Here is a 21,258-nt window from a genome sequence, read left to right on the forward strand (position 1 = left end):
GCTTTTCCAGTAGTCATATATCGATGTGAGAATTGGACCATAAAGAAAGCTGAGCGCCAGAGAATTGATGCTTTTGAACTGTGGTGTTGGAGAAGACTCTTGAGAGTCCCTTGAACTGCAAGGAGATCCAACCAGTCCATCCTAAAGGAGATCAATTCTGAATATTCATCTGACGGGTTGATGATGAAGTTGAAACTCCAATACTTTGGCCACCTGATGTGAAGAACTGACTCACTGGAAAAGACCCTGATGCTGGGAAAAATAGAGGGCAGGAGGAGAAGGGGACGACAGAGGATGAGATGGCTGGATGGCATCACTGACTCAATGGGCATGAGTTTGAGTAAGCTCTGGGGTTTGGTGATGCACAGGGAGGCCTGGCGTGCTGCGGTCTATGGGGTCACAAAGAGTCGGACACGACTGAGTGACTGAACTGCACTGAACTGAAGATGCTTTAGATGATGGGCCTGCCGTTCCTCCCTGTAGCCCCACAGTGGTGCCCAGGCCAGCAGGAAGGAAGAGGAGGGTGACCAGGGACTCGAGAGGGGAAAAGAGAGTTGGGTTGTGAAGCTCCCCCTCTGCATGCCTGGCTCGTGGGGACACTCGTCATGGCGGAGAATGTTGCTGGTTGCTCTATGCACTTGACCTCCAGCAGCCCCGTGAGTCAGCCCATCTTCTGCCTCTGCCCATTGCTGCCTCCCTCTCTCTGTCTCCTCCATCCGGTGTCCAAACGCTTGCCCATCAGACACAGACACGACACTGTGGCCTCTTTCTTTGCCTCCGAGTTGATGCTAGTTACTTGCAGCTGCTTGGCCATCTCTGTGGCCGGGGTTTAGGGGGTGAGCTCTGAAAGCCGGCGGGCCCTCTGCTGTGAGTTTGGAGCCCCGTCTGCACGGTGACAACACCACGTGCCGGCTGCCCCCTGCTCTGCGCCGTGGCCATCCTCCCCTGAATTTCCCTCCAGACACGCTCGGGAAAACGACCAGATTTGCCTGCAGTTCACGTCATGGTGGGGTTTTGAAGGGTTGATGTTTGATGACAGCCACCTCAAACCCCCTTCTCAGGAGAGTTTTGCGGTCGTCACAGACCTGCGAACATTCCTCATGCAGCTATTAGAGGGGAAGGGGCGCCGATGCGGCTCTAGACTGGCCCCTCCCACAGTTATCCCTGGGAAGCAGGGACGACTTTCTTTCTTTCTCAACTTATTTGTGTTTAAAATATTTATCTTCCATCTCGACACTTTAAGAAACTTAATTTAAAAACCTCTTCAGTTGAAGCTTTTGGCTTTTCCTGGAAGAAAATCACATTATCTGCCAATAATAGTCAGGAGGCTTTTCCCCCATGAACCTCAAACCTCTTGCTTCTGGTTCTGGCAGATCCGATGGCCGTGTTCAGACCCTGTTTTGCCCCCAGTGTCCTCCCTTGGGGTTCTTTTCGGAAGTGGTGGCCCCCCTCTTCCCCTGGCTCTGCTCCAGCCCATTTCACCTGATCTGGGTTACGGGAGGTGGGAAGTCAGGGCCCAGGCTCAGGCTTGGCCCTGGGGGCCCAGGGCTCCTGGCTGTCACCTCTGTGATGTGTCCCCATCAGCTGGGCCCTGGGAGCCAGCTCCACACCCACACCCACCGCTGTGGGTGGATGGACAGTGGGGGGTCGGGAGGAGGCCCCTTGCTCACCCAGAGCTTGTGCCAGGGCCTGTAGGGCCCCGCCCCTCCTGTATGCAGACTCTCTCCCCCTGATGGTGCCCTGGCCACTTGGGATCTGGGTTGTTCTCTGTAGAGACCTGAGCAGCTCTGGGGTTCTGGGCAACCCGGAGGAGCAGGAAGGATGCTGGTGACTCCGGCCCCCAGAGGGAGTGATGGGTCCCTGGAGATCTGAGCTCGCTGAGTGCGGTGCTGTGACCGGAGGGGAACCTGGTTCCAGGTGGGGTAGTGAGTTGTAGGGCACTGCCATGGCCCCAGCTTTTTCTGGAGTGACCTCCTGCCTGTGCCAGGGCCACCACTGCGGCTCCTCAGCCCTCAGCCCCGGGCAGGAGCCAGGGTGCTGGCGGCGTGGGCCGATGTCGGGCCCTCCTGGGTGTTTGAGGAGGGGGCCCTCACTGCTCCTTCCCCGACGCCCACTGTTCACTCAGCTGCATCCTCCACCACGCTCTGCTCTGAGGCCCTCCTGCCCTGCCGCTGTCCTCAGCTCAGGGAGCGGCCGGATTGTGCCCTCAGGTGGGACCAGGGTCACGGCCTCCCGCCTCCTCTCTGTGCAGCTCGTTGAACCCAGGAGCCCCGGTTCTGGGTGTCCCTGCCTGAGGCTGTGGCCAAGCAGCTGCTGGGTGGGCTCTTCCTGGTGGGTTGCCAAGCGTACAGCAACGGAAGGCATCCTTGCGGCTGCAGGCGGGGGTCCAGCTCAGGGTGTCCTGGGGGCTCTGGGAGGACTGCCCAGCATCCAGGGTCGCCCGCATCCCTGGTGGTGGCCGTGGCCTCCTGTCTCTGCCTCTGTCACCTCCACGGCTGTCTCTTCCATGTGTCTCCCAGCGCCCTTACCTCTTCTTACAAGGGTGCCCACCACTGGATTGAGGGGCCTCCCAGCTCCAGTCTGATCTGGAGGGACAGGGGGATATCAGTTGAATAATTAGTGGTCCCAAGCTGGGGGGTGGGCGATACTGCCTTCAAAGTAGCAGCGGGTGGCGGCGCCCTGCCGTTCTTCCCATTGGGAGCGAAGCGCACTGGCTGCTGCCCAGCCAGCCAGGCAGCTGGTGGAAAAGTGGTCACGGTGGGGGACATTCTCAATGGGGCTGGTTTAGCCTCCCAGCAACGGGCACCAGCGCCCGCCCCGATGGACAATTCTGCCAGGGAGCAACCGGCCCTGTGGACAGAGGCCCAGGTCGGCGCTCCTGCTCCTGGAAGGGCCAGAGGTTTGTTCCTGTGGTGATGGAGGCGTGTCCACCTGTGGTTTTGAGGAACTTGGCCGGCACCACTGTCTGAGAGCTCGGGTGTCTGAATCCCGTCCCATGGTGTCGGCACCCAGACCCACTCTGAGCTCAGGAGGTGAGAGAGAAACCCATGGCCGGGCGCCCGCTGGGCACACCTGGGAACCGCTGGCTGGTGGCCCAGCTGGGCAGTAACACGTCAGGGGGCGGGCTGTCCTCCAGGACAAAGCCTGGGCAGAACTGCAGGCCTCCTCTGGAGCTGTGTCTCCAACTGTGGAATCAGGGTGCAGGGGCCACAGAGGGAGTGGGGGCCACGGGGGCTGGGGGAGCAGGGCCCCCAGAGGGAAACAGGGTGCCATGTGGGGAGCAGGGTTTCCACAGGGGAGTGTGGGGGCCACACAGGTGCAAGAGGGTGCAAGGGGATCCGGGCTTGCCCATTGGCATGCTCAGTGGGGACTGGTGCTCCCGGAGCACACAGGTCTGCACTCTGCAGGGTCAAGGGTCACGGCCCCTCAAAGGGCCCCAGTGTCGTAAGGATGTGGAAAGCAAAGTCGCGGTTGACGCCTGGCTGTGCTGGGCTTTGTGTCCAGAGGCCCCTGGGCAAGAAGGAGGGGCATCCTGTTGGTAGGACAATGACACTGACCGCTGGGGGAAGGGCTGTTGTGTCACAATGGAGGGCAGGGGACATGCAGACGCGCCCCTGGCCCACCTCAGTTGTGACGGCCTGGAACCACAGCCCCAGCCCAGATGTCCATGTGGCCAGACGGAGCTCAGACACCTCAGGGATGGGGTGAGTCTGCAGGTCATTGCCGAAGGCGGTCTAGTGGACGGTGGGGGGGCGACACTGGCCCCCAGCTTGGCCGCAGTGGCTGTGGGCTGGACCCTGAGCCTCACTCTCCCCTGTCCCATGGCTGCTGTCCCCACACACAGTGGACGGTGCTGGACGGGGTGGGCCGCCACGTCCCCTTCTGGTAGCACTTGCTGACCAGTGTCTGAGGGGCTGGCAGCTCCTTTGTGGCTGCCTCACTCCCGTCAGCCCCCTGGCTAATCTAGGGTGGTGTAAGGGCTGGCATTTTGTCCCCATGAGGGCTGTGCATGTCCTGGGCCTCCTTGCAGGCGGTGGTCAGCCCTTCATCGCCCTCCACCCAGCCTGGCTCCATCCACCTGCCTTCCACAGCCCAGCCGGTCACACTGTCTCAGCAACAGCTTCCGAGAACCCCAGCCTCAGAGCAGACAGGGGGCCGTGTCCCTCCACTGGCGGCGGTGAGGGTGGCGGCCAGCTGTGCTCCAGGTAGATGGTGGCGTGCTCCAGCTGCCCCGCCAAGCTCAGTGGCCTCAGGGGTTGGTTGCCCCGCGGCTCAAGCAGCCCGGTCACTGGCGAATGCTGCCCCTCATCCTGCCAGCCTGGGCCAGTGCTCCAGGACTTCGTCCAGCAGACCTGCATCCTCTTCACATTCTTCTGGGCCTGTTTCCACTGGCCTGGTTGTGGGTTGACAGCTGAGGTTCTGGATGTCAGGCTTCCCAGGTGGCACTAGTGGTAAAGATCCCGCCTGCCAATACAGGAGACAAAAGAGACGCGGGTTCAATCCCAGGGTTGGGAAGATCCCCTGGAGGAGGAATGGCAACCCACTCCAGTCTTCTTGCCTGGAGAATCCCATGGACAGAGGAGCCTGGCAGGCTGCAGTCCCTGGGGTCGCACAGAGTCGGACAGGACAGCGTGCACGCACAGCAAAGTGTGGGTGTTACCAGCAAGGGCGGGGGCAGGAGCGCCTCAATGACTGTTGATCGATGCACCGAGCTTGGTCCCCACGGGGCTGGAGAAAGGAGGTGCTTCGCAGCTCCCTCGACCCCCACCTGGGGGGTAAAGGGGCTCAGAGGGGCTGGAGAGGAGTGAGAGGTGCACCCCCATGAGGAAGCCAGCCACTCAGCCTGCTTGTCCACCCTTCCCCTGGAGTCCTGGCCCTGGGTGCCTCACCGGGGGCCCTGTCCTCCCTTGCAGATGCTGTGGCTGCTTTTCCTGACCCTTCTGGGCCCAGGGGGCTCTTTACCTGTGTCCCTGGGTGAGTCTTGACTCCCTGTCCCTGTCCCCTGCCCTGGCCGCCCAGATGCCCCCGCACCGGTGCAGAGGGGACTTGTCAGTCGACCCCCAGGAGGGACTGAGTGTGTGCAGCCGGGCAGGGGTCCCTGATGGCTCCCTTCCTCGGCTTCCCAGATCCCAACCTGGGGAGGGAGCAGCATGGCACGGTGGGGGTGCACGACGCCCCTCCCGGCCGGTGGCCATGGCAGGCCAGCCTCCGACGGCACAGCGAGCAGCGTGAGCAGTGGGAACATGTGTGTGGGGGCTCCCTCGTCCACCCCCAGTGGGTGCTCACCGCGGCCCACTGCACTGGACGGTGGGTCACTCCACCCCTGCCACCGTGGCTGGGGAGGGGAGCGGGCGTGGGGGCACAGGGGGGTGTTGGTGTGGGCTGGGGGCCAGGCACTGGGCTGCACAGAAAACCATAGCTCTGCCAGTGGCCAGCCCGGTTCCTGCTGCAAGATGAGCCCGGCCCTGCCCCAGCCCGGTGCCTCTGAGTGGCTTCCGGCCCCTCTCCCTCAGGGAAAGCCCGCAGGCTTCTGCCTTCAGGGTGCAAGTCGGGCAGCTGAGATTCTATGACCCAGACCGGCTGATGAAGGTGACTGAGATCATCCCACACCCTGATTACGACCACCTCCTGTCTGCCAAAGGGGGCGCGGACATCGCCCTGCTGAGACTGGAGGCCCCTGTGACCCTCTCCCCTCACGTCCGCGTGGTCTCCCTCCCACCTGCCTCGCTGAGGGTCCCCGAAAGGAAGATGTGCTGGGTGACCGGCTGGGGTGACATCAGACTCGGAGGTGAGGTTCTGTGAGACCCAGTGGGCGTGCCCAGAGACGCCTTATTCTCTGTGATGTGGGGGAATCCTCTCCTTGTTTAGTGGGGTGAAATATACCTAACAACAGCTTCCCTGGTAGCTCAGCTGGTAAAGAATCTAGCTGCAATGCAGGAGACTCCGGTTTGATTCCTGGGTTGGGAAGATCCTCTGGAGAAGGGAGAAGAATACCCACTCCAGTATTCTTGGGCTTCCTGGGTGGCTCAGTCGGTAAAGAATCCTCCTGCAATGTGGGAGACCTGGGTTCGATCCCTGGTGTGGGAAGATCCCCTGGTGGAGGGAATGGCAATCCACTCCAGGATTCTTGCCTAGCAAATCCCATGGACAGAGGAGCCTGGCGGGCTGCAGTCCATGGGGTCACAGAGAGTTGGACACGACTGAGTGGCTAAGCACAGCACATGCCTAACAAAGGTTTGCATCTTAACCACTTTTAACTGTACACGAAGTACATTCACATGACTGCACAACCATCACCATCACTGGCCACCAGAACGTCCCCCCACACAGAGGTTTCCTCTCCCTCAAGCACTGGCTCTCCTCCCCCAGCCTCTAGTTCCACCACCAGCTCTCTGTCTCTGCGGATTTGCCTATTCTGGAAGCTTCATGTAAATGGAATCATGCAATGTATGGTCTTTTGTGTCCAGCTCATCTCATTGAGCGTGTTTTCAAGGCTCATCCACGTTGTAGTGAGTCTCAGCGCTTCATTCCTGTTTTATGGCTGAGTAATATTGCACTGTGTGGATGAACCACATTCTGTGTATCTGTTCACCAGCTGATGGATACCTGAGGGTTTGCCAGTTTTTGGCTCCTGTGAGTCAAGCTGCTGTGAGCCTGAGGCTCCCAGCACCTATTAGAGCATCTATTTTGAATTCTTCTGGGTCTAGATAAGGTATGGAATTTCTGGGTCATCCACTAATTCTGTATGATATTTTGAAGGGGATTCCCCTTTGAGCTGAATGTTCATGAGGCCTGGGTCTCAGGTGGGCAGGTTTGTGGACGCTGGGGACTCAGGGCCTTTATTCTCTGCCAGGTCCCAGCAATTACTCCCATGGTTTTCATGGGGTCCTCACCATGACCACCAGGGTGGACCTTGACTGTCCTCCTGCAGATGAGCAAACCTGGGATTGAGAAGCTAGGGATGGGACTGACTCCTGGGCATGTACCTGAAAAAAGCCAAAATTCAAAAAGATACTTGTGCCCTGACAGTCACTGCAGCACCGTTCACAACAGCCAAGACATGGAGACAATCTAGATGCACACTGCAGATGAGCGGAGAAAGGAGATGTGGTCCACGCGTACCGCAGAATATCACTCAGCCATGAAAAAGAACGGAGTCATGTCATGTGCAGTGACATGGACGGACCTAGAGATTGTCATACTGAGTGAAGTCAGAACAGAAAAAGACAAATATCTTGTGATATTGCTTATATGTGGAGTATTAAAAAAACTGTACAAATGAACCTATTTACAAAACAGGAATAGTCACAGATATAGAAAACAAACATGGTTGCCAGGAGAGAAAGGGCTGGGGAGGGAGAAAACCCACTGCTATATGTAAAATAGGTAACTGACAAGAGTCTACTGTATAGCACAGGGAACTCTAGTCAACAGTCTGTAATGACCTACATGGGATAGAAGCTGAAACGGAGCATCTTGATGTATGTGTAACCGTCTATGTCTGCGTATAACTGAATCACTGTGCTGTACCCCTGAAACTGGTGCAGCATTGTAAATTAACGATTCTCCAATAAAAAATAATTAAAACAGAGAAAGAGAAGCTGGGGTCTGCTGTGGTCTCAGATGTCAGAAGGTGAAAACTTGAACCCACGTGGCTTAGAGCACTTTGTCAGGTTAAGTGCTTGATATGTCCCTTCTCCAGGGAGAAAGAATTCCCGGGAGAACGCCATCCTGGGTTGTCCTGTCCTTAGGCTTATGGAGCCCTGCGTCCTGGCGTGGCCGTGGGGAAGCCGAGCCCCAGGGCCTCAGGGTGCTGGGTCTGGACCCAGGGTCAGGGTTGGCAGTGGGGACCTGGAGCCGACCGCTGATGCCCCAGCGTGGAGCAGAGTGAGTGCCTGCCCTCACCCAGCCCCTGACCCCCGACAGGGCTGCTGCGCCTGCCCCACCACCTGCAGGAGGTGGAGGTGCCCATTGTGGGGAACGAGGTTTGTAACCAGCACTACCAGAACTCCTCTGCAGATGCCGCCCATCAGATCATCAAGGACGACATGCTGTGTGCTGGCAGCGAGGGCCGGGACTCCTGCCAGGTGGGACCCAGGCCCGCCCTGTCCTCCCGACCCTCCTCACCCAAGAGGGTCCCCTGCAGGGTGCTGAGGGCTGCCTCTCCCACAGGGTGACTCTGGGGGCCCCCTGGTGTGCAGCTGGAATGGCACCTGGGTCCAGGTGGGAGTAGTCAGCTGGGGAGACGTCTGCGGCCATCGCGACTTCCCTGGGGTGTACACCCGGGTGACCAGCTACGTGTCCTGGATCCACCAGTACGTCCCATCCCCCAGACCCTAGACAGGGCCAGGGTGGGGTCTTCCCAATGAGAAGACTGCTAACCCTCCCGGCCAACACCCCATGTCTTTCCCAGGGCCAGCTGTGTCCTCCAAACCCCTCTTCCCCTCACCCTCCGAGACACTGGCCCCCTGTCTGGGAGGGAGAGACAGAGAGAAGCCCTGTATGCTGCTGACTCCTGGCAGTGGGGTGGCCCCTGGCCTCCCGCTCACCCTGTTTCCCATTAAACTAGGAAAAGCCAGCCCCTGGCTGTGGTTTGGGATCGCGGCATGGACGCACTGTGGTTGCTGGATGGAGCGGTGTGGGGGACCCTGGAGCGGTCCGCGGACTCTGGCACCAAGCTGGGTTGCCACATCTAGGGGTGGGGACATTTCCTGGGAAGCTTTCTGGGAGCTTGTGGGGGAGGGTTAACTTTGCCCAGGGTGCATCCTTTTCCAGTGAATGCAGGGCAGTGACTTTGTTCTGATCACACCTCCCCCTGCCCTGCCTCCCGTGACTTTGCTTCAGGACTTTCACCTCCAGGAGGGATCTCTGGAGTGAGTAGGAGGGGCTTTAACCCAGTAAGTGAAGGGGTGGCCCTGATCCCGCCCCACCCTGCGCATTTCAGGGACACGGGTGAGATCACAGCTGCCAGCACCTGTGGAGGGTCACCCCCGGGACTGGCCACCCCATGAACCCTTCCGCCCATTCCCCTTTCTCTCCCTGAGGCTGATACTCAGCCTGGAAAGTCACTCCCACCTGGGGCCTGGAGGCACCCGGGGACACATGGATCCTGCCGCTTTCCGTAGCATTTACAAGCCTGGGGTCTGGCAGCGGGTGGGCCCCCAGCCCCGACGAGGTCCCCCTGGAGACACTAGGGTGCCCCCCACACATACCTGTGTCCAGGCCTGGGTCCTGGGGGCAGGAACCACCCAACATGTGTCCTGGGGACTCGAGGCCTGAGGCTCGGAGCATTCCAAGGGGTCATGGCTGAGACGGGGCGGGGCACGTGGGGTAGGGAGCGGCCCCCTCTATGAAGTGGGCACACGGCTCCCTCAACGGGCAGAGTGAGGCCCTCCGCTGCTCAGAGGGCTCCCGTGGGCACCTTGAATCCCCAGGGAAAGACCCCACGAGACTGTGGAGGGCCTAACATCGTGGTGGGCAGCCTCAGACGAGGCTGGACAGTGGGTGGAGACCACTGCCATCAGGAGTAGGTGGTTCCCAGAGGGGAAAGGACTGTGACGCTGGCCCCCCAAGCCCGGGAGCTGCACCCCCTCTGATACGGGCCTCCTGGGCTGTGGTCCTCGGGGAAGGGCTTGGCCGGGCCACCCTTGCCCATCCCAACACCTCCAAAACTCCCTGTGTGCCCTTTGCGGCCGCCCCCTCCCCGCCTGACTCTTAGCCGCAGCCTCTGGCCTCCGGGTTGCGTCCGTCGTCCAACACTCTCTGCTCGTGAACGCACTGCTGTTTGTTTCCATCTTGTTTAATTCATTAATATATTGGCTGCACCGCAAGCGGGATCTTAGTCCCTCGACCAGGGAGTGAACCTGCGCCCCCTGCTTTGGCACCTTGGAGTCTTAACCACTGGACCACCAGGGAAGTCACCTACCTTTTTATTTTTATTTGAACTTTCTTTCCTTTTTTTTTTTTTTTAACCTGAATTTACCTGCTCACGATATTGGTGCTTTTCCAGGTCTCTGGTGAGTATGTATCAGGCCAACATTTTACACTGGTTTTCATGGGAATGTGTGTCCATTTCCTTCTTCTCGGAAAGCCTGCGTTTTGCTCTGTAGCCCTTGGCTTTGTCATTGGCCTTAAAATGCCATTTTAACAGGTTAGCGCTTATTTTAACCCGTATTTTGCTAATGACTCAGTCTGCTGTGCGTTTTCATGTGCTTCCTTGGCACCCTCCTAGCTTCTCTTGTAAACACTTTCTCTACTTGGGCTTTGTTGGGGCAGTCCAACTGCAGGTTGGAAGGCAATTTCCAGACACAAAATACTGCAGTAGGGAGGGAGCTCAATAAGAACAAAAAGCAGAGATAATGCAGGTGCTGCGAGCACAGCAGGCCAACCTCCTCACCGGCCAGGGAGAGTTGACAGTTTTCATGGGTTAGTAGCCATTTTTTGCAGCCTCAAGACAGAGAAAATTCCTGCTGGAAGATTGGCATTATGTAATTGGTTCAGTTCAGGAGGTAAAGAATGCCTGCAATGCAGGAGATCCAGGTTCGATCCCTGGGTCGGAAGATCCCCTGGAGAAGGACATGGCATCCCACTCCAGTGTTCTTTCCTGGAGAATCCCATGGACAGAGGAGCCTGGGGGGCTGCAGTCCACAGGGTCGCAAAGAGTCAGACACAGATGAGCAACTAACACTTTTTATTTTAGAGCACTGTAGGTTGACAGCTGGGGTGGGCACCTTTGCCTAATTTGGGGTGAGGAAATCTGCTAGTGATGATCGTGGGGGGAGGCTTTTGGCAATGGTTACAAAGGGGCTCAGTCAGCTTTGGAGGTGACCTTGGCTCTGGGCTCCGCTTCTGTGGCCTTGGGACGTGGCCTTGGGACAAGGCCTTGAACCTGTGGCCTTGAACCTTGAACACATTTTTGTTTCTCAGGATGGTGTCTGGGGAATTCGTTATCTGTTCTGGATACAAGTATTTTATGCTTTGCGATTATTTTCTCCCTGGGACTCCTCACCCCATTTTCTTAGGAGTGTTTTTTGAGGAACGTAGGTTTTTGGTTTGGATGAAACCCAGCGCGCCCCCGATGTGCTGTTTGTGGCTCGTGCTCCCCTTTGGCGGGGTTTGTCTGCAGGATCGTTTCCATCCTTGACTCTCCGGGGTCGCGCTCTCGTGAGGAACCTGTGTCCAGGGTGCTCCCGATGCGCTCCCTCAGTGCTGGTGTGTGAGCTGCCTTGATGTCATATAATCACTGACGTCCTCAGACTGGCTTCTACTTCCTTAACTTACTAATTTATGTTGTCCCAGCATTTCTCTGCCTTCTTCCCTTTTTCTTCTAGAACAGACATCTGTGCATAACCCCAGTAAGAGAAGACGTTGATCGGCCGTTCGTCTCCTGTCTCACATCTCCCGAATCGGCCATCTGGACAGCATCTAGACTGTTAATTCTGGGTCATTGTGGCTGCCTATTTCATCGTTCTCTTTGATGGCATCTCTTTTAAAAAGATAAGAGTGGGCTTGATGATGAGATTTGATTTCCTTTGCTGACTGTATCTCTTGGGACATTTGCCTTTTATTGAGCTTTACTGTAATTGATTCAAAGGTCTGGGATGTGGTGTTTCTGAGAATATGCTTGTGTTGCCCTCTTCCTCAAACGGCTATTTGCTTGCTTCTAAATTGTTTTCTTCACCATTCTGAAAGATTACTTGCCTGTCAACTTGCATCTGCAGTTACTGTGGGATCATCTGATACAACTATTGATTTTTCAAATGAGCTGTGACTCCTCAGACTGTTAGACATGGTCAGGATCCCCTCCACCTGCCCAGCCCGCCCCTGGGGGTGCCGCCTGATTTTTTGCTTTCAGTTCTGCCCTGAGATGAAAATTCAGGGGAGGCTCCCTGTGGAAGGGGAGGGAATCCTGGCGGGGAGGGGACAAGGGCTAGTGATACAGGTGTGGAGAGGCTTCCCACTGTGGGTTCAGGAGCTTTCTCTGCCGAGGCTCTTCTGGAGTCAGGAGAGCATATCGTTCTGTGACATCCCTCTGGAGGGACTAGGGAGCTGTCGGTGGGTGGACCCGCCTGACATCGGTCCTGCTGTGAAGCCACACTGATGGCAGGGTGAGGTGTGAGGCTTTCTGCTGGGACGAGTCTCCAGCTGTGGATGGTGTGGCTGACGCGGGGCTCCGTCCTCGAGGATGAAGAGGACGCGTGCCCCTGGTCTTACCAGGAGTGTTTGATGAGAGCCAAGTTTTGAGCTGCTTCCCATTGTCTGGATGGGATTTATGCTGGAGAATGGGGGTTTGAGGTGCTTTCAGGTTGAGGACCAGGTGAGGAGGGGGAGCGATGGGGAGCGGGGGCTCCAAAACCAGGCCACAGGCTGCCGTGTGCTGCTGGGAACAGGCCATGAACCTCAGCCCGAGAGACAGACCACAAGTACCAAGTACCGAGGGCAGGTTACAGAATAAGAGATGGAAGACGAGTATTTGAAAGCTAGTCCCCGCCAGGTCCCCAGGAAGCCCTTTGGAGAGCATCTAGAAGGGGCCATTTGCACCCCAGATGGGCGAAGACTGAGGAGACGGTGCCTGGAGGTGGCAGAAGCAGGCAGCAGATGCTCTAGGGCTGATGGGAGGTCCCTCCGCCCTGCAGGGTGGCTCGGGAGCCAGGCTGCTGCCCTTATCCTTCAGGGTGGGGAGGGGAGGTGGTAAAAGAGCCCGTCAGCAATTGATTCAAATGGAAACACTGTTTATGTTCGTGTTGGCAGAATCTGGACACGACCTGAAAGCCCTTCTGCTTGAGATGAATGACTGTGTCGGGGGAGCCCTGTCGCCATCCAGGCAGGCGGATGACGGAGGCCGCGATGCTGGTGTTGCCGCAGACGGGGGGTGAGCCGTGGGGTCACCCACTGGAAACACCATGCAGGCGAAGCAGCCCTCGCAGCGCTGAGGGCACAGCCTGCGGGCTTCAGACAGGGAGGCGGGCTCCTCTGCAGCGTGTGCAGTGTGTTCAGGGCAGAGATGCCTGGTCGATGGCCATCATGACGAAGTCTACAATAGCGCATGCTGGGGAGGCTGTGAAGGGAAGGGGAGCCTCCTGTAGTTGGTGGGAATGTAAGCTGGTCAGCGACTGTGGAAGACAGTATGGAGATTCCTTAAAAAACTAAAAAGAGAGCTATCACGCATGCAGCTGTGCTAGTTCTCTCTAGTCCTGTCCGACTCTTTGTGACCTCACGGACTGCAGCCCATCAGGCTCCTCTGTCCATGGGGATTCTCCAGGCAAGAACACAGGAGTGGGTTTCCATGCCCTTCTCCAGGGATCTTCCCAACCCAGGGATTGAACCCACATCCCTTGTGTCTCCTGCCAAGAGCAGGTGGGTTCTTTACCACTAATCCACCTGGGAAGCCTCAGAGCTACCATATGACCCAGCAACACCACTCCTGGTCATATGTCCAGACAAAATTCTAGTTTGAAAAGATACATGCACCCCAGTGTTCATAGAAGCACTAATACAATAGCGAAGCCTTGGAAGCAAACTGAATGTCCATGAACAGATGATGGATAAAGACGTGGTGTATATATACAATGGAGCATTAATCAAGTGTGAAAAAGAATAAAATAATGCCGTTTGCAGCAACATAAATGGATCTAGACGTATCACACTAAGTGACATGCGTTAGAAAAAGACAAACACCGTATGACATCACTTTTATGTGGAATCTACAATATGATTCAGATGAACTTGTTCATAAAACAGACACACTCACAGACATGGAAAACAAACATGGTGACCAAAGAGGAGGGATCAGTTATGGGTTTGGGATTAACAGATCCACTTTACTATGTATCGACAGCCAGTAAGGATCTCCTGTATAGCACAGGGAATTACATTCAGTGTCTTTTAATAATGTGTAATGGGGAATACAAGATCCACTTTACTATGTATAGACAGTAAGGGTCTCCTGTATAGCACAGGGAATTACATTGTCTTTTAATAATGGGGAATACAAAAAAGAATATGTGCGTCTGTGTGTAACTGAGCCACTGTGCTGCGCGTCTGAAGCGAACGCAGCACTCCCCCAACCCTGGGCCTTGCTGCCCTCCCCCAGCCCTCCCTACTGAAGACCTGCATGAGCAGAGAAGAGCCTGCAGGTGAGCGCCCAGCATCTCCCTCCTCCCAGGCCTGGGGCTCCTGGGCTCGGCTGTGAGGCAACCCGGCCTGGACCAGGGGCCTGGGTCCAGAGATAGGGGTTGGGTAATACCCACAGGCCCATCACCTAATCTCTTCTTGCGACACTGTGCGGGGGCCGCAGGTGGCCCAGCGGGCCTTGGACACGACATTCCTGGGGGCCTGGGGCTTGGTCCTGAAGGCCCCCATCCCCAGGTGACACGGCCACCATCTGTGAACCCTGCACAGGGCAGAAGCCCCAAGCCTTCAGAGCATCGCAGCTCCATCGAGAGGCTGCAGCTCAGCCTGACCCCACCCTCCCTGGTCCTCTTCCCCGCGGGCCGATGGGAAGTAGAGTAGGGGGTGGGGATACACTAGGCTGCAGAGCAAAGCCCCGCAGACCGGGTGGGAGCGTGTGTCCTCCCAGTCCCGGTGCTGAACGTGGAGACCTGCTGGGGCAAGGCCGGTCCTTCGGGGACCTCTGTCCTCGGCCTGCACATGGCACCTTCTCCCTGGGCCCTCCGAGGTCTCCCCATGCGTGCCTATGTCCTTCTCCTAAAGACACCAGCTATGTTGATTAAACCATCACCCCAGTGACCTCTCTAACGACCCCCTCTCCAAATATAGTCACATCCTGAGGAATGGGGGCCAGGGCTTTAACACAGGAATGCAGGGGACATCACTCAGGCCACACGGGACCTGGGCTCCCTGGGGAATTGGGGGAAACACCTCCGGCCCTCCTGAGTCTGGCTGAGTTCTCTCAAATGCCTGCACCTCCCCATGCTCAGGGGTCCCTCTGGACCCCAGGCTCTCCTAGAAGACACCTTGCAAGTGGGTCCAGGCAGAGGGGTGCCAGCTCCCAAGGGGCTGGGAACCGGGCCCAGGGAGGGGCCCAGGGAAACCCTCACCCCTCATCCTCTGATTCTTTCCCGACCTCAAACCTGAGAACAAACAGGCCCTGAGCCAACCCTCCACCCGGCACGCCCCGAGACCTGTCCTGCCCTCAGAGGCTGTGCTCAGGGCGGCACTGAGACCACACGCCCCCAGGGGCGCCCGGGCCTTCCCGTTCCCGTGGGCGCCCAGCCCGCACTCTCACAGCTGGAACGCTCCTTTGTCCTGGATCTGGAGCCTCCATGGGCGGTAATAACTGTGAGCCCTCAGGGTCTGGGAGAGACGTCAGGAGGGTTGTCAGCCCAGGCACTGGGCTCCAGGCTGGGGAGCAGCCCTTGGTCCCCGGAGGTGGCTGGTACCCAGAAGAGCAGGGCCCTGGCCTCACCACCTCGCCTCCGATTAAGGACCCCCTCCTTGGGCGGTGGCCAGTCAGCGCCCCTCGGTCGTCTCCCTCCTCCCTCTCTGCCCACCGAGTGTCCCTCCCAGTGGGACCCACCCGGGCAGGGACCCCGGGCCCTCGCTTCTTCCCCTGCCCAGGCCCCCGTCCCCACCCCCTGCCGAAGGAGGCTGAGTTGAACTGGCCCTGGTCCCCAGCCCCCACAGGGAGAGGACCAACCTGGCCGCAGCCACAGTCCTGTGCCCATTTCCTGTGTGAGGGGGATAAATGGGGCCCTGGGGGCACTGGGGGCAGAGACGTGGAAGCAGCTTGGAGGAGGCCACCTTCCCATCCAGACCAGCCGGAGCCTCGGGCCACCCTTCACAAAGCTGGTGCTGGGGGTCCAGTTGCCCCTCAAGACTGCCTGCAGATGCTGTGGCTGCTGGTCATTACTCTCCCCTGCCTGGGGGGTTCCGTGCCCGTGACCCCGGGTTAGTCCGCACCCCACACAGTGCCCTGAGGGGTCCTGAGGATCCCAGGACCTGTCTCTGCACCCAGGGTCAGCACATCTGGGGGGCAGGGGCCTCCCCACTTCTGAAGAGCTTTGCCTGGGAAGGTCATTGTCTGGGTCCCTGATGGCCCCTTACCTTGCTTTTCCAGGCCCTGGCTCAGGACATGAGCTGGTAGGCATCGTGGGGGGGTGCGATGTCTCAGCCAGGAGCTACCCATGGCAGGTGAGCCTGAGGGTCTACAATAGGACAGTTGGCCGGTGGAAACACTGTTGTGGGGGGTCCCTCATTCACCCCCAGTGGGTGTTGACCGCTGCCCACTGTGTTAAGCTGTGAGTATTCTGTGTCCCTGTGGCTGGCTGCAAGGAGGGTGGGGAGCAAAGGGGGCTGGGGGATGTGTGTGTGGGTGTCCAGGGGTCCCTCCCCCGCTCTGGGGGTCCCCAACCTTCTCTGAGTGGCTCCCGGTCCCTCTCCCCAGGAAAAGCCTGCAGGCTTCTGCCATCATGGTCCAAGTTGGGCAGCTGAGACTCTATGACCATGACAAGCCAATCAAAGTGTCCAAGATTGTCCGACACCCTGATTACAACCAACCTCCCTGTCTGCTAAGGGAGGGGCGGACATCGCCCTGCTTAGGCTGGAGGCCCCTGTGAGCCTCTCCCCTCACGTCCGAGTGGTCTCCCTCCCGCCTGCCTCGCTGACAGTCCCCGAGAGGAAGATGTGCTGGGTGACCGGCTGGGGCAGAGTCACGGTTCACTGTAGGTTTGGGGAGAATTGAGGTGAAGGATGAGGAACTGGGGAGGCTGGGTCTTCAGGGAAAGTGGCTCACTCTGCAGACCTTGGGACCCCAGGGAGGGGTGTCCTGCGTGGTTCTGGATGGGAACCTTCTGGAACAACCTCAGGGGTGGGCCACTAGCCCTGGGCTCTGTCAGATTCTGCCCTGGCTGTCCTGGGCTCTGACCCCCTCAGCCTGAGCGCACAAGGTGGTCATCAGGTCATGCGGAGGAGGTCTGGGTCACCGAGTGTGGGCAACCCACCAAGGTCTCAGGGCTCCTCCATGCTGCAGGGGGATGGGCATCTAGACGTTTGAGAGTCATGTAATCAAACCCCAAATTTATGGCTGTGGGGACACTGAGTCCAAGGCCAGGGGCGCTGGGTCTGGACCCCAGGGTCGGACTGGCAGTGGGTCCCCAGGCCCTCTGCAGACCGAGGGGAACCCCTCCCCAGCACGGAGCTCACCCAGCCTCTCCCCGCAGCGCCCCTGCCCCCGCCCTACCACCTGCAGGAGGTGGAGGTGCCCGTCGTGGGGAACCAGGTTTGTAACCAACACTACAGGAAAATTTCAAACAACACCAAGCCAATCAAGGACGACATGCTGTGTGCCGGGAGCAAGGGCCAGGACTCCTGCAAGGTGGGACCCCAGACTCACCCTCTAATCTGTCCCCAACCTCCTAGTGAGGGACCCGCCAGCCCCACTGCCTGGGGGCGTGGGAAGTGCTTACTGAGTGGTGTTTTCCTGCAGGGTGACTCCGGGGGACCCCTGGTGTGCCTCTGGAAATGCTCCTGGGTCCAGGTGGGAGTTGTCAGCTGGGGCCACAGCTGTGCACTCCCCAACTTCCCTGGGGTGTACACCCGGGTGACCAGCTACGTGTCCTGGATCCGCCAGTATGTCCCGCTGTCCCCAGGGCCCTAGGCCTGGAGACCCCCAATCTTCTTCGCTCAGGGGCCCCTGGTGGTCCTGGGGAGCAGGCAGCGGCTCCAGAAGGGGGCACCGTGTGGAAGGGAGATGCCGGCAGTCAGCTGTCTGTGATGTGAGCCTCATTAAACTGTGCAGAGCTGCTCCCAGGCTGTGTGTGCTTGACCTGACTGGGGTGGGGGTGGGGGGTCCCTGGGTGGGCTCCCTGGGCACAGTCGGAGGGGAGCAGGGTGGGCCCACCTCCCGGGGCAGGTGTCCTCGGTTTCTCCCCCTACCCCCACTGCCGTCTGTTGCCCGCTTCTCTGAGACCCTGGGGCCTCAGTCCACACGTCTCTCCTCCCCTCCCTACCTGACACCCGCACCAGGAGAGTGGGGTCCCCATCGGCGTCTCTCACAACTATAGCTGTTTCTTACGGGATGTGTCCTGTGGGCCCCCTTAGACAGCTGGTCTCTGGGGTTCAGAGGTGCGTCCAGGTGACACTGGAGGAGGAAGGGGCCTGGGCTCTGCGGAGATAGCCCTGGTGGGGGGGCCCAGCGGGAGGGGTGTCCAGGTCCCCGTCTTCACGCTGCTTGGCTTCCAGCTGACCCACCCCGGCCCGGCCCCTCAGGACCCATGTGGAGAGCCAGCTTTTCCTGAGCAGAGTGAAGTGTCTGTCCAGAGTGGATCCTGGCCCCTCTCCCTGTGGGACCCAGGGCTCTGAGGATGACGTTTGGGGCCCAGTTACAGTGTTTGGTGTCCTAATTAGTTTTAACTGGCTTGAGCTCAAACTGGACACAGCTGACTCGTAGTCCTTGAAAACAAACTGGGCAGATAGCTGACCGTTTAGACTCTGTGCCAACTGGAGGACCTGCACATTTGTTGCAGCAGCAATGACAGGAGCCTGGTCGGTGAAACTGGGTCCATGGTCGAAGGACCTAAGTGGCGATCACCCCAGGCGTCAGCGGGACAAGCTGAGCTGAGTGTCTTGATGACAGGCTGTGGGAATAAAAAGTGATCGTTAAACTCTTTGATGCTTAAAAATGTTAACTAACGGTTGGTTTTAAGGTGCTGTAGGATTTACAACCAAATCCTCAAGTGGAATACATTCTATTGACCCAAGATGGAAGAAATATTCACTTATTGGGGTCTGGGGAAGTCGTTCCGTCTTATACATGATTGAACTCGGATCTTATGCTAACTTAACTCTCAGCCTGTTTGTGGCCATCAAACACACATTGTGTACCTGCTTTAATTATTACAGAAAAGGGCACCTTGGTCGGAATTAAGGAAATCCTGGGGCGCTGAACGCTGGTGCTCCTTCCGTGATAAGACTCCCTCCCAGGTGCTGGCCAGCACTCGCTGGTCTGTTTCCTGTCTCCCGCTGTGAGAGACCCACCCAGTCCTGACCACTCTGTTGCCCACAGCCACCCCTCCTGCCTCAGGGCGAACCTGCGGCCTCCCCTGTGCAGGGTGAGAGGCCCCCAGCTCAGTCCGCCTGTCCCAGAATTTACCACATGACACTGTGCGTGGTTCCAAAGGGAATTTATCCAAGTCAAACAATTTTGACTTGGTGTCACACCCACCCCCGGACACCCATACACCCACCCCCTTCTTCCGTGAGGCAGTCTCTATTCTCTGAATTAGCCAGTCGCCATGTGACTGTGACCCGGATATGACACGACTGTCTTCTCTGGGGAGATGTTTGCTCCCCTGGGGACCACTCAGGTGAAGGACTGTACTCTTGGCTGAAGGGCCACAAGGGCAGGTGCGGGCAGGGCAGCCGAGGGGCCCAGAGATGAGGGAGGCTCTTGTGTCGCAGATGCCTGCGCAAGTCGGCAGGGACGCGGCTCTTGGGTTGGGCGCTCCCAGAACGCTCCCTCCTCCTCTGGTTTGCTTGGCTCCCGGCTCAGGAAGACCCTTAAGGTCAAGCGTGTCTACACTGCACACCTGGGATTCTCCTGGATTCCCCCTCAGCCTGCCGCAGGGCCCATGCGACAGCCGGCAGGGGGGGCAGGGAGCACGTTTCTTATTTACAACCCGGCCTGGCAGGGAGGGAGCGGAGCGTGTTCCTGGGCTCACCTGGGATCTGTCCTGGCTGCCGCCGGGCTGCTAGACCCTGTGCCCTGAAGCCCGTGTCGGATGGGGCCAGGGCAGAGGGAGAAGCTGGAGCTGCTGCCGGCCCTCAGCAGGTGTCCCTCCAGATAAGGGGGTCTCAGGAGGGCGAGGGGTGCAGGCCTCCCGGGACTGCGGTGCTGTGGCCCCACGGTGGGCCCCTGGGACGAAGCCATCTCTGGGCCAGGCTCTCCAGCACAACTGGTCTTTCCACGGGGAGCAAGGAGGGACGTTGCCCTGGCCCTGGGCAGTGCTCCGGGCGGCGGCCCCGGGGAGAGGTCGGGGCGCACCTGCCTCCGCCAGCAGGTGTGGCTCCGTCTGGTGCTACTGGGGCTTTCCTTCCTGGGAACAGAGGTGAGTGCCCAGGCAGGCGTCCTGCTGCCCTGGAGCCCAGGCCCTGGCCCTCCGGGCAGACTGCGGCCCCTCGGGGCTGGGTGTTTCCCAGCAGGGAGGCAGGGCTCCAAGGTCTGTCCTGGGACCTCACATCATCTAGCTTTTCTTCCTGGCTCCACCCCTGGGAGATATGTGTGGGGTCACTTCCAAGCCTCCCAGTTTTTTTTTTCCAATTTTATTTTTTAACACCCAAAAGCATTTTGTATTGGGATGTAGCTAATTAATAATGTGACAGTTTCCAGTGAACAGTGAAGGGACTCAGCCATACAAACACGTATATCCATCCTTCCCCAAACCCCAATTCCAGGCAGGCTGGCACGTAACATTGAGCAGAGTTCCTTGTGCTGTGCAGCAGGTCTTCGTTGGTTATCTATAAAGATAGCAGTGTGTCCATGACCGTCCCAAAGTCCTTAACTAGCCCTTCTCCCCCGCACCCACTGGTTCCTGAAGGCCGTCACCTGTGCCTGGTGGGTCTGAGAGAACACTCAGGTCCTGCAGCTTTTGTAACTTTCGAAGTCCTTCCCCAAGGCTGCTCAGTCGGCTCAGGAGCAGACAGGACGCAGAACACGGTGGAGCCGTCCTCACCCCTAGGCCTTCTCACCGAAACCTCAGAACAACACCAAGGAGACCCTCTTCTCGTCCCAGCAGGGGGACTGAGGCCTCCCCAGTTTCCAGCCTGGGAGCCACTCACCACCCACGGGGCCCACTAACATCTAAATTGATTAAAATTAGGTGAAAAGTTTAGTCACACAAACCGAGGTACTGAGCCCTTTACCGTGGAAAGTTTCAGGGGGCGGCTGCTTGTGGTTCAGAAAGTTGGTCACAGGCAGGAGTCTAGAGCTACTCAGGAGAGGAGCCACCTTGGGCCCAGCCCCAGACCCTGTTATTGCAGAGAGGCCACCTGGTGGCTGCTGGGCTGACCGTGACCGTGACTGTGACCATTCTCAGCCACCTCTTGGCCAGCGAGCGGCTTCCTCCCAGATGCCTGCGTCGTCGGGAGCAGCGAGGCATCCCCCCCGCAGTGGCCCTGGAAGGTCAGCCTGAGAGAGCAGGGCCGCCATGTCTGCGGGGGCAGCCTCATCAGCCTCCAGTGGGTGTTGACCACCGCCCGCTGCGTCTGCAGGTGAGCCCCGCTTCGCTCTCTCTGGGGCTG

At 58.5% G+C, this 21,258-nt stretch overlaps 2 protein-coding genes across 2 annotated transcripts; both read left to right on the plus strand.

The window, feature by feature from the left end:
• The first annotated feature begins 4,913 nt into the window (after positions 1–4,913).
• LOC129545826 (mastin-like) lies at positions 4,914–8,340 on the plus strand. Its single transcript, XM_088833054.1, has 5 exons — positions 4,914–4,974; positions 5,127–5,307; positions 5,514–5,788; positions 7,927–8,087; positions 8,173–8,340. The coding sequence occupies exons 1-5, from the start codon at positions 4,914–4,916 to the stop codon at positions 8,338–8,340; spliced, it is 846 nt and encodes a 281-aa protein (XP_088689180.1).
• Positions 8,341–15,759: 7,419 nt separating this feature from the next.
• Positions 15,760–17,624, plus strand: LOC129545063 (mastin-like). Its single transcript, XM_055408863.2, is given in 6 exon segments — positions 15,760–15,909; positions 16,079–16,259; positions 16,406–16,517; positions 16,520–16,682; positions 17,181–17,335; positions 17,447–17,624. Coding segments are annotated over 6 exon segments (843 nt in total). The 5' UTR covers positions 15,760–15,848; the 3' UTR covers positions 17,618–17,624.
• Positions 17,625–21,258: the final 3,634 nt, after the last annotated feature.

Source organism: Moschus berezovskii, chromosome 27, assembly GCF_049115385.1.
Source record: "Moschus berezovskii isolate FMDL1 chromosome 27, NW_MosBer_1.0, whole genome shotgun sequence".
In the NCBI taxonomy this organism is placed as follows: Eukaryota; Metazoa; Chordata; class Mammalia; order Artiodactyla; family Moschidae; genus Moschus; species Moschus berezovskii.

Excerpts from the sequence above, each read along its gene's own strand:
- LOC129545826 (XM_088833054.1), top strand. The coding sequence starts at position 4,914 with ATGCTGTGGCTGCTTTTCCTGACCCTTCTGGGCCCAGGGGGCTCTTTA. Across the intron at positions 5,789-7,926 it reads GGGTGACATCAGACTCGGAG|GGCTGCTGCGCCTGCCCCAC; the intron begins GTGAGGTTCTGT and ends GACCCCCGACAG. Across the intron at positions 8,088-8,172 it reads AGGGCCGGGACTCCTGCCAG|GGTGACTCTGGGGGCCCCCT; the intron begins GTGGGACCCAGG and ends CCTCTCCCACAG.